The 14,900-nt window shown below is 42.3% G+C and overlaps 1 protein-coding gene across 1 annotated transcript in view; it reads left to right on the top strand.

Moving 5' to 3' along the window:
- Nucleotides 1-14,900, top strand: part of LOC125027989 — a 130,684-nt gene that overhangs the window by 35,223 nt on the left and 80,561 nt on the right. The window contains exons 3-8 of the mRNA XM_047617218.1: nt 4,521-4,614; nt 5,602-5,739; nt 9,512-9,593; nt 10,517-10,673; nt 11,248-11,405; nt 11,734-11,878. Of these exons, the coding sequence (XP_047473174.1) occupies nt 4,521-4,614; nt 5,602-5,739; nt 9,512-9,593; nt 10,517-10,673; nt 11,248-11,405; nt 11,734-11,878 (774 nt within the window). The remainder of the gene's footprint in view (nt 1-4,520; nt 4,615-5,601; nt 5,740-9,511; nt 9,594-10,516; nt 10,674-11,247; nt 11,406-11,733; nt 11,879-14,900) is intronic.

Consider the following 14,900-nt stretch of genomic DNA (forward strand, 5'->3'; position numbering starts at 1 on the left):
GAAGAAGCATTCGTCTATCTTCTTTTCGTGAACCGGAGCTCGTGACACTTCTTTTATATAAATTTCTTTTATAAAAACGCTGTATTTTCTTTTCTTTTTTTCGTTCTTTGTGATTACGTAATTGGTTCTTCCTCTTGATAGCTTTTTTTTTTTTTATCGCAGTGGCTTTTAGTTTTTTTTTTTCTGTTTTCGGAAATTATCGTACCTCTGTTGCTTGCAGTGCGTTAGCGAAAAGTATCGTTCCTTGACGTCAGAGTTATTGTTCTGAGGTTAGTTTGTCAGTTCTATTTTCAACGGAAATATATAGCTTAATGATCTGTATTGCTAGGAAATTTACGGTATTATCTTGTGGAACTAAACCGCACAGTTGTTATTGCTATTATTTTCGTTACTCAATTTCCTTTCAAGAGTAAGAACAGTAGAACACTCCTCTTGTTTATTTTATATATATTAGTTTTTAAGATATCCGAAGAAATATATATATATTTATATATATACATTATATATATATATATGTATACATACACATATATATATGTTGTAGCCTCAAATCTCTAGTGGGTATTAGCCCAATATGGATCCCTAATTGACCTTTAACAAGAAAATATAGACGTGAAAGTTGTCCTTGCGCTGCAACGAAGATGATACACACAAATAAAAAATCGCTATTGGCTATTGACGGTGTTCGAAGCTTCATATCATATTTGAGTGATTTAAGAGAGTGCGTCCGAATGGGTGCATTTGTCACCGCCGCTCTCTCATTATGCATCGAAGGAGCACCTATTGACTGACTTACGGGCGGTGGGCGTGAAAGGTCTCGACTCGGGGGTTCTTTTGGACGCCCTTGTTCCTTATTTGGAAGGGTGGACTCATATCACCCTCCCCTTTCCCCCTCCCCTCCCTCCCTCCCTCCCTCTCCCCTCGCCTCCCCCTCCCCTTCCCCCTCCCTCCCTCTCTCTTCCCTCGCCTCCCCCTCCCCTTCCCCCTCCCTCCCTCCCTCTCCCCTCGCCTCCCCCTCCCCTTCCTCCCTCCCTCCCTCCCTCCCTCCCTCCTCCCTCCTCCCTCCCTCACCATTCTTGCGGCCTTTTATCAAATATCACGTAGCGAGGAGAAATTAGGCCTTTCAGTAAATTTCCCAAGGAGGAGGTTTACGTAATGAGTTTGCACAGATTCGCTAATACGGTGGCTAGCCATAGGAAAGGGGGGTGTGGGTGACAGATGGTACTGAACACTGCCTGTCTTTGCCACAAGACATCACGGCCTGCCACATCCTGATTGTTGCCTTGTCCGGCTATTTACCGGTTATCTGCCTCCTCCTCCTCCTCCTCCTCCTTCTTCGCCTTCTCTTTCCTTCCCTTTTCTTTCTTTTCCTTCCCCTTCTCTCCCAAATCTTTCCTATGTTTGCTCCTCTATCGTTTTTTTTCCATCTCTTTTTTCCCCTTCTTTTTGTCGTATAAGTAATGTGTTTGGATATTGTCTGAACATGTTACCGCACCTCTAGAAATATTCATCCCTGCATATTCTCTCTATCGATTGTTTTACTTGTTTGACTCGACCTACAAAAAAAAAGAGAAGAAAAAATGCATTTATGTATCAGCATTGGGTTGGCGGTCCGTTCCGGTGTTCCTCTCGTCCACCTTGACCCGTTTCCGCCCACGGTTCGAGTTCCGGTCGAATGTCTACTGTCTGCTTCCTTTGTGAATATGTCTATCGTTCATGGGTCTTGGATTTTTTCTTTAGGTTCTGTGGTTCTCTGGTTCTGCGTCTGTTTGTGTGTTCATTCTCTCTCTCTCTATCTCTCTCTCTCTCTCTCTATCCCTCTCTCTCTCTCTATCCCTCACTCTCTCTCTCTCTCTCTATCCATCACTCTTTCTCTCTCTCTATCCGCCACTCTCTATCTGTCTATCTATCTATCTATCTATCTATCTATCTATCTATCTATCTATCTCTTTCTCCATCTCTCTTTCGTCACGCATTCTAGTTTCATCATCCTAATTATTCCCTAGTTCCATTCTCATATCTTACTCTTTCGAACCGCTAACCTTTCGAGAAATGTTGCTTGGCTCGACCCTTGCACGAACCGGTGAAAGCATGGCTTCGACCCCAGATAATGTTCTTACTCCAAAACCTTAATTAAAGTGGAATGTCTTGGGTTTTGAGGTTAGAGTCAGAACCAGAGCGATATGGGAGTCGTGGCTAAAATAGAGAGTCCTTGGGAGTGTAAAATAAAACGTGTCGAGAGAGAGAGAGAGAGAGAGAGAGAGAGAGAGAGAGAGAGAGAGAGAGAGAGAGAGAGAGAGAGAGAGAGAGAGAGAGAAATAAAGCGTGACAATACGGATTGAGACACTTGCGTTTTCGCGATTTAGGTTACATCTTTTATTTCGACCTTTTTAATTGCTTTTCATTCGCTTTTCTTTGTGTTTGTCTGTAAATTGATTTTTATTTGGTTTTTCTTTTTGATTCATGTGGAAGTTGTTGTTTTTTTCAATTGTTTATAAAGAACTGCAATTTCCTGGTCGTTATTTCTGGCAACCGGACAACCACAATATAGGCCCTTTGCTGTAGAATTAATTAGAGGACACCATCTGAAAGCGACTTCATATCACCGTATCACCACCATAAGCAAAAGGTTTTCTCCCCAAACCCCATCTTGCGGTTTGGCGTGAAGTATGACGAAGAAAAATTCCAAAACTTGTTTAACGAAACTGTTCCCTCGTTCACCTTGAACCGCCCACACAACCTCCCGTGAAATTGTGAAGGGAATGTTTGGAACGAAAAATCAGCTGATACACGACGGCCCATTCCTATTCCGGCGGCCAGGGATTTATTTATTTTTTTTTTTTTCTTACAATGATAATGGTTTCGAGGTCGTAAGTTCGTGTGGGTGTGTGCTGTCAGACTGAACTGAAATTGCTGTTATTTAGTAAGCCAACTTCGAAGGAGGATGCAGGTCTATATAATCATATATTCTTCCTCCTTGATAGATTTGAATGGTGGTACAACCGGAACTGGGACGATAACACTGATTAGTTTTGAAAATAATGCATTTCAGTAAAGTCTGCCTGATTTTTTTCGAGTTTGATTTGAGATTTTTGTTTCAGTACAGTTTATTTCACGAGAAAGAGAGACACTGTTACGATGAACATTACTTTCGCTTTGTTAGAAAAAATGTTCGATAGAAAAAAAACGAAAGATGAAAAACTGGAACAAAATTCATACAAAAACATTTGGTGTCGGATGTATAGAAAAAATGAGGTTAGTTTTTATAATGGCATATGGTAGCGGTGGGCAAACACGCGATATTAGCATAGTAATTTACCTGCGCCTTTCACTGTGTCGTATCCAGCCCAGGTCCGCGATGAAAAAAATGCAAGATTCTTAGACAGGCAACAGAAAAAGTATAAATCAAAATTTACTTGAGGATCCCCTTGAAGAAAACGGAAACAAAAAACGAGCTATATGGGGCAGCCCTTCAAAGAAAACAGGAAGCTTGGGGGCGTCGGGCAGGGGAGAGGGACCCAGAAGACCTGAGTGGCTGGACAACGAAGGCGAACAAGTAACCTTTCGCTAAGATGTCAATGGTTGATGCTGTTGGTGCCGGAGTCTATCTCCCTCCCTCTTTCTCTCTCCTTCGCCTGCCTCTCTGCCGATCTGGAGCAGGAAAAACAAGATTATTAAGGGAGTGTCGGCCGCGTCGCCATGGCGTGGAGAGCGTGTTGCCGACGCGCTTTGCCGAAGCTTCGCAAACACGTGCCCTCCGTCGCCTCGTGCCTGGTCGTGTTCCTGTGCGTCCTCGTAGTCGTGCTGGTCGTCCTTCTCACGAAGAAGGACTGGAAGACGAAGGAACCCCCTCCTCCTCCTCCTCCTCCCCCCTCCCCATTCCCAAAATGGTGGCAGGAGAACGTCTTCAGCAGGATAAGCACGGAGGACGAGGATGTCATCCCCTCCTCCAGCGTAGTGGAGTCGACCACCGCGTCGATACTGAACCTCGTCGGATTATTGAGCTCGGTCGTCGGTACCGGTGATAGCGGCGGGAGCGGCGGAGGTAGCGTTAGCAGCGTAACGGGTGGTAGCGGTAAGAACGGTACCAGTGGTAGCGGTACCAGTGGTAGCGGTACCGGTGATAACAGCGATAGCGGGAGAGGCAAGAGTGTGGAGGGTGGCGGTGCGACCAACTTCACTTGCGTTTTCATAAGTGCGTTTCTCCTTTTTTTTTTATAACATTGTCGTTATTTCTCACATGATGATCCATTATGCTTGCTATTATCGTCATTATCATTATCACCATTGCTTTCATTATTGATGTTTATTTGTTCGTTTAGTTCAGATTGTTTGTTCCGTTGCGTTATTAATACGTCTCATAACAACACGTGTTGAATAACAATATGCATTCTACTTGAAAACAACAACAACAACAACAAAGATAAGAATAAGAATATGAATAATACGTATCAAACGATGCACACTTACACACCTAACTCCCCTTATGCTCGAACCTAACCACCTGCACTTGTCCACAGATGCCTGCGCTCCCGGATACTCCAAGCTCGACAACAAGTGTTACAAGGTGATCCAGACGGACACACCGACCGACTTCACATCTGCGCAGAGGAAGTAAGTTTTGGAGGAAGAACGGGAGGAGAGGAGAGAAGGAGGGATGGGAGGAAAGGTAGGAGGGAAGGGAGGAGTAGGAGGGGAGGAAAGGTAGGAGGGAGGGAAGGAGAGGAGGGGTGGAAGGGATAGGAGGGAAGGGAGGAAAGGTAGGAGGGAATGGAGGAGTAGGAGGGGAGAAAAGTTAGGAGGGAAGGAGAGGAGAGGAAGGATGGAAGGGATTGGAGGGAAGCGAGGAAAGGTAGGAGGGAAGGAGAGGAGAGGAAGGGTGGAAGGGATAGGAGGGAAGGGAGGAGGGGTGGAAGGGTAGGAGGGAAGGAGAGGAGGGAGGGATTTAGATGGAAGGATAAGAGGGAAGGAGGGAGAGAGGGAAAGTTAGGAAGAAAGGGAGGAGGGAAGGGAGGAAAGGTGGAAGAGTAGGAGGGGAGGAATTAGAAGGCAGAATGGTAGAAAGGAAGAGAGGAAGTGAAAAAGAAGCGATAGGAAATTGAGGGGAAAGTTATTAAAAGGAAGAAATGGAGGGGGGAAGGGAGATAGATGGTAGGGAAGGAGAGGGGAGGAGGAGGAAGGCGAGGACCCAGAGGGAGAGTAGTAAATAGATAGAGAGAGAAAATTTTCATATTTTTAAAATCTATTCCTTGATTCTCATTTTCTTTTGAAGTTTAAAATTATAATGATCACTAGAATATCATAACGTAATCTATTGCTTTTATCTAACAGATTAGAAATATATATATATATATATATGTATTGTTCATTCAGCAACTCACTCCACAGAAATTTAATTCAAACCACAATAGTGAATTAAGATTAAAAAATCATTAAAAAAAATACTAAATAGCAAGTTCCATTACACCATTTCCTGTACCTCCACCCCCCCCCCCCACACACTTTATAGGCCCCATTAATGCCCCTTCCCCCTTTACCGGCGCCCCTTAATGCCCCTTCCCCTCTTTATCAGCCCTCTTTAACGCCCTTCCTCGCCCGCAGGTGCCAAGCCGACAACGCCGTCCTGGCCGCCGACAAGTCCAGTAAGATCCACAACTTCCTGAAGGATCTCCTGAAGCCGCACCTGTCGCAGACCATCGACTCGCAGAACAACCGTGCCTTCCTGGGTCTTCTCTGCCAGTGAGTTCCTGTGGTTTTTCGTGTGTTTTTCGTTTTCTTTATTTTCTTCTTCTTCTTCTTCTTCTTCGCCTTCTCCTTCTCCTTCTCCTTCTCCTTCTCCTCCTTCTTTTTCTTTATTTTTCGTTTCCTTCTTTCTTCTTCTTCTTCTTCTTCTTCTTCTTCTTCTTCTTCTTCTTCTTCTTCTCCTCCTCCTTCTCTTACTTCTTCTTATTCTCCTTCTCCTCTTCCTCCCTCATTTTTTTCTCTCTTTCCAATTTCTTCTTTCTACTTTTCTTTCCTCTCGTATCTCTTCCTTATTTTTTATCTTTCATCTTCTCGCTCCTCTTTCCCTTTAGTCTCCCCCGCATCCAATTTCTCTTCCCCGTTTTCTCCCTCTTTTTCATCGTCCTTCTTCGTACCCTACATTCTGATTTGCTTTTTGCTCTTCCTTCTTCCTTCTCTCTCGCATTTCCTATTTCTCTCCTGTTCTCTCTGTTCTCCACCTACTCCATTTTTTTTTTTTTATCTGTTTCCCAATCTTCTATCTTCTCTTCCTCTTACTCTTCTTACTTCTTGGTCATGTCTTCGATTGCCCCTTATTTTTCTTCTCCTTCGTCTACTTTCTTCATCCTCCTCTTCTTCGACCTCCTCCATCCTCCTCCTTCTCTTCTTCTTCTTCTTCTTCTTCTTCTTCTTCTTCTTCTTCTTCACTTCCTCTTCTTCACTTCCTCTTCTTCTTCACTTCTTCTTCTTCTTCCTCCTTCTCCTCTTCCTCTTCTTCTTCATTTTTCTCCCCCTGTTTCTCCTCCTCCTCCTCCTCCTCCTCCTCCTCCTCCTCCTCCTCTATCTCTCTTCTTCCTATAACAGTATTTTTTCACGCATGTTTTACTACCATCGCTTTCCCTCTTTCCCATTCTCCCCTTCCCTTCGATTTTTTTGTATCGTAAATTGACTTCCACTTTTTCATCTCTCTCTCTCCCTCTCTCTCTCTCTTCCTTGACAACCATTTAAATATCTCAGTAAAAAATATTAAGATGGCTCGTTTCCTCTCCTACCTGCTCCTCATTCCTTCCTGCTTCCGCTAACGACCGCTTTTTTTCTGCTTAAAGGTGAAACAGAAGGGGAAATAGCGAGGGAAAAAATATATATATAAATTCTTTTTGCGGATGTAGAGCAAGAGCCGTATTTTAGTGTTGTCATTATAGAACACGTTGCAGAAGTGTTATCCGATATGCTTCACCATTGTGAGAAACATATATATATCTGTTCTTCATTTGTCATATATGTATGGATAGATAGAGAGATATAGATAAATTGATATAGATAGATTTTAGATTGTTTTGGAAGGAATAGAGCAGGCATGTTTATATGTAAGAAGTCATTTGCATTCTGCTTCCTGTCTTACTCCATTTTCTCCTCCTCACCTCCCTTCCCTCCCTCCACCATGCATCCATCCACACTCCTACTCCACTCTACTCCACCAGAAACCTCCTTCCACTAACACACTCCATCTCCCTCTATTCTGCACCCGTCACCCTCCACTCTCCTTCATCCATCTTTCACCCTTAAAATTCCATTCTCCACCATCCATCTTCCACCCTTCCACCTTCTACTCTCTTTCATCTACCCTCTACCTTCCATTCTCCTCCACCCACCTTCCACCTTCCATTCTCCTCCATCCACCCTCCACTCTCAACCCTCCACCTTCCATTCTCCTCCATCCCTTTCCACTCTCCACCCTCCACCTTCCATTCTCCTCCATCCACCTTCCACTCTCAACCCTCCACCTCCCATTCTTCTCAATCCACCTTCCACCTTCCATTCTCCACCCTCCACCCTCCTCCACAAATCTCCTCTACTCTCTGTGACAAAATTGAGGTTAAAAGGTGGAGTTGAGGTCAGGGGGTGAAGCAACAATGAGTGGAAATGAAGCAAGTCTTCTCTCTCTCTCTCTCTTCTCTCTCTCTCTCTCTTCTCTCTCTCTCTCTCTCTCTCTCTCTCTCTCTCTCTCTCTCTCTCTCTCTCTCTCTCTCTCTCTCTCTCTCTCTCTCTCTCTCTCTCTCTCTTCTATCTGTTTCTTTTATTCAGATTGGTTCAAGACATGATTTTTTTTTTTTTTTTTTCCCTTTGGATGTCTTTTCTTAGTCTCTTTTTGTCCCTTTTTTTTCTTCGTTTGCTTAATTTTCATCTCTCTCTTCTTTCTTGTTATTTGTTTTATTTATAACTTTCAGGTGTAATCGTTTATTTTTTCCGTTTTCTCATTCGCTTCTTTCGCTTCTTTCCGCCTTTTCATTTTTCTTCATTATTTCTTCTCTATTCCTCCTCCTTCTCCTCCTCCTCCTCCTCCTCCTCCTCCTCCTCCTCCTCCTTATCATTATTACTATTCATCTCTCTTTTTCAACTTCCTCATTTATTATTCATCATCATCCCCTATTCCTCTATTCTATCCGTCCCTCTTCCTCCCTTTCCTCTCCTCTCAACCCCGCCTCATTCCGTATTCCGAAATGTCATCACGAATTCCACTTTATAAAATCTTGAGGAGAAAGCCGTTAAGTCATTTCAGTTTCCTTTTTTGTCTTCCACTCGTGTTGTTGTGCAAGGGGGCGAGTGTCCTGTAATGGAATGCAATCTACAAAGTGAATAGGAAAAGACTTTTTGTTTTTTCGGTGTTAAACGTGAACAATCGGGAGAATCTAATAAAGTGGAAGTAAAATCTAGGAAACTGTGTCAACTCAGCATCATCCCCAAAGGATTCTTAAAATCCAGTACATTTCCCTCGAGATTGCTGTTGACTTTATTCAACTATCCTTGTGAAGTGAATGGGATAAATAGATAGGTAGATAGATAGATTGAAAGACAGACAGACAGAAGAATCCTATATAAATGTAGACACAAAAGCAGTTTGATTCACAAATATCATGTCGTCTTCTATCATGTTTGCGAAGGAAAGGAGAAGAGAGAAATAAAAACACGCCTATGCAAATATGCTCAAATATCATCTTGAACACACTCATTCTCTCCTCCACACTTCCCTTTGTGTCACTGGACAGGTTGGACGGCAAAGCGAGTAGGCCAAAACAGGTCAAGTTGTGTACAAGACCGGTCTTCTCACACGCCGGGTATGGGGAAGGGGGGAGGGAATAGAGAGGGAATTATCAACGATGACAATTGCTGATTATCATTCTCTACTGGTTTGCCCTCGCTTATGCCAGTCACTCTCGATTAAATAATAGTTTCATCTTGCATAGATAAGGCGTATGTCTAGTGAAGAGAAAGGGTATTTAAGTGGGTTTATGGATTATCATTATTAGAAATTGTCAAGGTATTTTAACTTTTAGTTATAGTGCAACAAGATTGTATGTTCCTTATTCTGGAAAGAAAATAAGAAAACAAAATTACACGTATATATTGAAAAATGACGCGCAATTCCCCTAGACTTCTGGTGTGGGTTCCGTTTTCTTTGGCCTCAACCTTTTTCAAGAGGACAAACTTTAACAATTTAATTCTCTTTTTTCCTTTGTTCTTATTGTTATTCTTTCTGGTGCTGTTATAGACTGTTAAAACAGACAATTACTGTACTATAAGTTTTTATGGGTTTCAGACATTTGTCATTTGTATTTTTTTAACTCGTTTTCAACTTTGTGTGTATTAGTGCACTATTTTATTATTACAATCCATTTCTTGTTAGTATCATTTTATATTTTTTCCCAATTCATCTCTTCCTCCTTAATATCAATATCACCACTGTTACAACATTCTCTTAACACGAACCCTTTTTTCCCTTATTTTACAGAGACGCCTGTGAATCCCCATCAAACTGGGTGTATGCTGATGGCTCCAAGTGCGAAGGCAACGATTTCTGCGATTGGCTCAAGGTGGGTTGAAAACAGGGTGATGTGTGGCTACTGGGGTGCTCAGTCATGAGAATATAAATTGCTAGGAAAGTTACTTAGAACCTCTTTATTTTATTTATGCTTTATGCTTAGGACCCGCTAGTGCATTGATGATGTGGATCGGTAAATTAAGAGCTCGATAGGTAAAAAGAGAGATGTCCTGTATAGTTTTTGAAAATTCTTTTTTTATCTTGTCATGTAATGAATTAATATAAGCTTATGAACGGTACTTGTGGATGACGGATAGCATCGTCTTAATGTTACATGACTATTGGTATTAGATTGTGGATGAATTAAAAATGAACACTATATTGTAAATTTCAAAGTAATGATGCAGAAAGTTCTGTTCCAAATGGTATAATTATTAGATTACGTTTCACTGACTATTACGCCAATACTATTAATCTTTCCAACATCAGATATTCCTTACGTAATTCTTGTTCATCATTCGCATAATTATCTTCTCTTCTATCTTTCTGTCTCTCCCTCGTACATACGCCAACAAATGGAACTCCGGCCACACCATATCTCATTCATATCTATTATCCCTTTCTATCTCCGTATCTTCCCTTTTCACTCCATAAGCATTTCTATATTTATCGTCTCTCCCTTTTTTCCCATAGACCACCAACAAATGGACCTCCTGCATCATATCTCATTTATATTTACCCTCCATTCTTATCACAGTTTCCGTATCTCCCCAATTCACTCAGTAATTTTCATTGTCTTTCCCTCCCTTTTTTCCACCCAAAGACCGGCACTACTAGCGAATGAAACTCGCTCCTTACCACATATCATCAATTTATATCATCCCTTCTTTTCTGTCACATCTCCCGTACATCCCCACTTCACTCCATAATCATTATCTCTATATTTATCGTCTCTCCTTCCCCCTCCTCACATAGGCCGGCACCAGCAACGAATGGAACTCCCTCCCCACCAGCCTGTACGGACCCTCCATCGCCGCCATGTTGGACGACTACCCCGACACCAACTTCCGCCACAAGCTCCAGCCTTACCCCGCTGACCACACCCTCCAGTACATGATCTGCCAGAAGGACGGTGAGTGAAGGGTGTCTTGATTTCAGTTCTTGATTTAATACTGTAAGGATGATCAGGGTGGTTTCTGGTTTTAAGGGTGGTGGTACAGGGTGGTACTGATACGTTCAGAAGTTTGTCGTTTGATTATTTTTTGTACATATTCGAGTTTTTTATTTATATATTGATATAGATTTTATGGTAAGGTGTGGTAGAAAACTCGATTTTTTACAGTAAATTTTGAGATAGATGTTCAAATTCACAAGAAAAAAAATATATATGCGTCAGCAGAAAACGGTATAGTCACCCCGAGAATTAATACTGCTGCGTCATTCAAAGAAAACGGACCCGCAGAATGACATTTAGAGAAAATGGAAAGCTGAGGCTTTATTTAGGGGGTGACTTAGGAAAGAATGATTTGGCATTGACATTCCATTGACTCGCTCGTCTTAAACTTTATTTAAAAATAGTTTTATGTAATTTCTAGCTACACCAATAAGTAAATACAATTAGTTAATTATATTATAAACAAATAATTCACATTTAAACAAAAATTACGTAACAATGAACTTAAAAGTGCACCTTCCTCTTCCTGCAGCTGACAGCACCGAACACCTGAAGCCCCGCAACCTGAAGGTCCAGGAACGTCTCGCCAACGTGGTCATCGAGTGGGAAAGGCCTTCATGCAGCGGCGAATTCTCTAACTACATCCTCGTTCTCCTCGGTGGTTCTGCCTCATACGATACTGAGATGAAGGTAAGGGAAAGGATGGAAGATAGATGAAAAATAGGAGAAAGATTAGAAGGATAGAGAAAAAAAAGAGTCCTCGTTGTGGAGACAATTTTTGGTAATTTTAGAAGGAAATGTGTGCATAATTTTGATTGGTTATTTTAACTGTTAATTACACATCTTCCTTTAAGGGGAAATATATATTTTAAAGCGCAATAGAAGATAATACGAGGAATAAGTGAATTACAAAACCATCTGAGAAAAAAATCCGAGATCCTTGCATATTTTAAAAATGTAATTAAACATCGTCATAGAACACAAAAACCCCTAACCCCACCCTTTCTCTTCCCCCCAGTGCTCAGAAAACAAGTGTAGCTTCACCCTGAACCCTGAAGTGTGCAACTACTGCATCCTCCCCAACACCGACTACACCTTCAGCGTCGCCGCCGTCCTCTCGGAGTCTCAGCTCGGCCCCGCCATCACCATCAACAAGAAAATCGGTGAGTACAGTCTTTTTTTCTACTTCTTTTTTCTTTTCTTCTTTTTCTTGGGGGGGGGGGGGGAGTAACATTGTGTTCCTGGTTTGGGGGGATAATTTAGTTGTTGTATTTAAAGACAAAGATTGGGTGTTGTTTTTCTAATGGTTGGATTGGTTAAGATGCGAAAAGATTAGGACAAAATTAATGTTTTCTTCAAACATAAAATCCCTAGCCTCACTGACTCCCTACCACCACCACCCCTCCCCATGGCCCTGGCCCTCATAAACCTACCCTCACCCCATTACCTACGCCCCCCTCCCCCCCAACCACATTTGCATACAATGAATTCCTCCACAATGTACGTTCCTCACAGCCTCCCAATAGGGAATGATATTACCCGATAAGATAAGCGATAGAGAAACGGATTGATGAAGCCCGCTTTGGGAAAGTATTTTCCTTATGCGGTTAAACCATTATGGCCTTATTTGACCTCCATTAATGGGATTTGTAATGGCTTCTGAGGACTTTGTGCATCCGCTGCTGTCGCTTATTTTGACAGTGGGATTTGGGGGGGGGGGGGGACCCGATTTCTTCTCAATTTTTCATTATATATGATAATGGTTATGGATAATGGTTATGGTAGTAAGGTCTAATTATGGTTATAAAAAGAGCAGTTGATATGATGGTAGTAATGATAACGATGAAAATAATCATAATAACATTAATTGTACAAATGATAATGATTATCATAACACCAGTAACAATGATAGTAACGATGATAACGACAGTATTCATTAGCATTTTCTTAAAATCAATCTCTCTCTTGATAAATCATTCCACGTAGAGCAGATGATGTATAGCCGCTATCATCATCAATCTCCATCCTTCTCCCCCTTCCCCATCCCCTCCCTCTCCTCTCCTCCCCTCTCCTATTCCCTTTTATATCTCTACTCTTCTCTTCTTCCCTTCTCCCTCCTCCTCCCCTATACTCTCCCCTCGTGTTCCCCATTTCCTACCCTTCTCCCCATCTTCCCAATTCCCCCTTTTATTGTCTTCCCTCGACTTCCTCATTCTCTCTGTATACTCTTCCCTCGCCTTTCCCATTCCCCATTCCTCCCCACGCCTTCCCCATCCCCAGTCCCTCTCCCCACCATCCCCCTCCTTCCTTATATACCTAGCCCACCCCTCTCCCCCTCCACCCACCCACCCGAGAGATCTATCAAAGGAACAAGAAACGCGTTTTATTGCATTCTTCCCGACATATTTACGCTGTTTACGATACGATTATACACTCCAGACACGTGTGCGTCTTGATCACTCGCCTCCCCTGCCCCTCCCCTCCATTCCATCACCCTTTCCTTCCCTTTGCCATTCTATCTTCATTTTTTTCCGTGTTTAGCTGTTTCTATTGCTCTTCCTTTTGCTCTCTGTTTCTTCTCTTCTTTCTCTATTTATCTATCTATCTTTTATCTACCTATCTGTCTGTCTTCCTCCCTCTCTCCATTCCTCCATTAGCCTCCTTCCCCCTCCCTCACCCCCCCCATCTCTCCTTCAATAACCAGATAAACAGTCCTATGGTCATTTGCATACCGTAATGCCATCCAATCCCGCCTTCCTTCATTCAGCTTAAGCACGCGAGGAAACCTAAATACCGACAGATAGTGATCATTCTCCCGTCGTGTAGAGCATGTCATTTTATGCTAATATGATGACATCTTATCGTTTCTTGGGAGATAAGCTTGTTTGATGTGGATGCTTGTTTTTTTGTATGTTTGTATGCTGGCCATTATTTCGTATTTCTTTTCTTGTTTTTTTCTGTCGCAGTTCCTTTCTTTTGTTTATTATTTTTTCGTTCACTGTTTGTATCAGTTCTATTATTCTCAATCTGTTTTTCTCGTCTATTTTTCCTTCCCTGATAACTTGCCTTTCCCTGTTTTCTACCCATTGTCATGTATCGTCTTTCACTTCATTCTCCTTCTCCTCCTCCTCCTCCTTTTCCTTCTTCCCTTCTTCAGACACATTTTCCTCATACTCCTTCACCTCTCTCTTCACCTCTCCCTCCCCTACCACCTCTCCCTCCCCTATCACCTCTCCCTCCCCTATCACCTCTCCCTCCTCCTCCTCCTCCTCCTCCTCCTCCTCCTCCTCCTCTTCTTCCTCCTTTTCCCCAGCCTCCTCCACCCCCTAGAGATAACGCGAAACTTGGCCGCCAGATGTCCTTCCATCCTCGGCTGACCCACTTCTTTCACATGATTTGGCGCTCAAAGTCTGTCCGGTTTGGGGGATTATGCGTTTTGGGTTGAGGCGCGTCTGGGAGATTCTAGAATGACTTGTTAATAAATCGAGTTGAGAAGGAATAAAAAGGTGATTGAGTAAAGAATTGACCATAAAAGAAAATATATATATGATGATAAGTAGAAATGGGGCTTATAATCTGATCTCAGCGGGCTGTAAACGCCTCGCTTGTCAGAATTTAGGTTATTTTTACGGTAATTTTCTTTTTAAATTAGGCTCGTGGATAGATTTAGTAATTCTACTCTTGACAAAAATGTAGATCGATAGATATAATTACAGATATAGGTACAAATTTATTGACATAACCCTTTTTTTGCAGTCGTAAGTCCGCAAACAAAACGTATCTAGTAACATAGCAGCACACAAGATTATTTTTTCTTCTTTTTATGTTATTTATCATTTATTATTATTATATATATATTTTTTTTTTTTTATCGAGAATGAAAAGCGGCAGGGGTTTCCAAGTCTTATATTACACAACACGTTTTCCGGTGCAACTTTCCCGCCGCTGACAGCTTCTGGTATTGGCTTTCTTGTTAGAGAGAGAAAAAAAAAAACGATGAAGATATTTTATGTCTGTGGAAATTTTTTTTATAGAGAGAAAGAGAGGGGAGTGTATTTGCGTGTGTCTGTTAACCATTGTGTATAAGGGTGTGTGTGTGTGTGTGTGTGTGTGTGTGTGTGTGTGTGTAAGGGGGGAGGGGGTGCGCGCATGTACGTGTACGTGTGTTTAGGATGGGGTGCGTGT

Source organism: Penaeus chinensis, chromosome 8, assembly GCF_019202785.1.
Source record: "Penaeus chinensis breed Huanghai No. 1 chromosome 8, ASM1920278v2, whole genome shotgun sequence".
Taxonomy (NCBI): domain Eukaryota; kingdom Metazoa; phylum Arthropoda; class Malacostraca; order Decapoda; family Penaeidae; genus Penaeus; species Penaeus chinensis.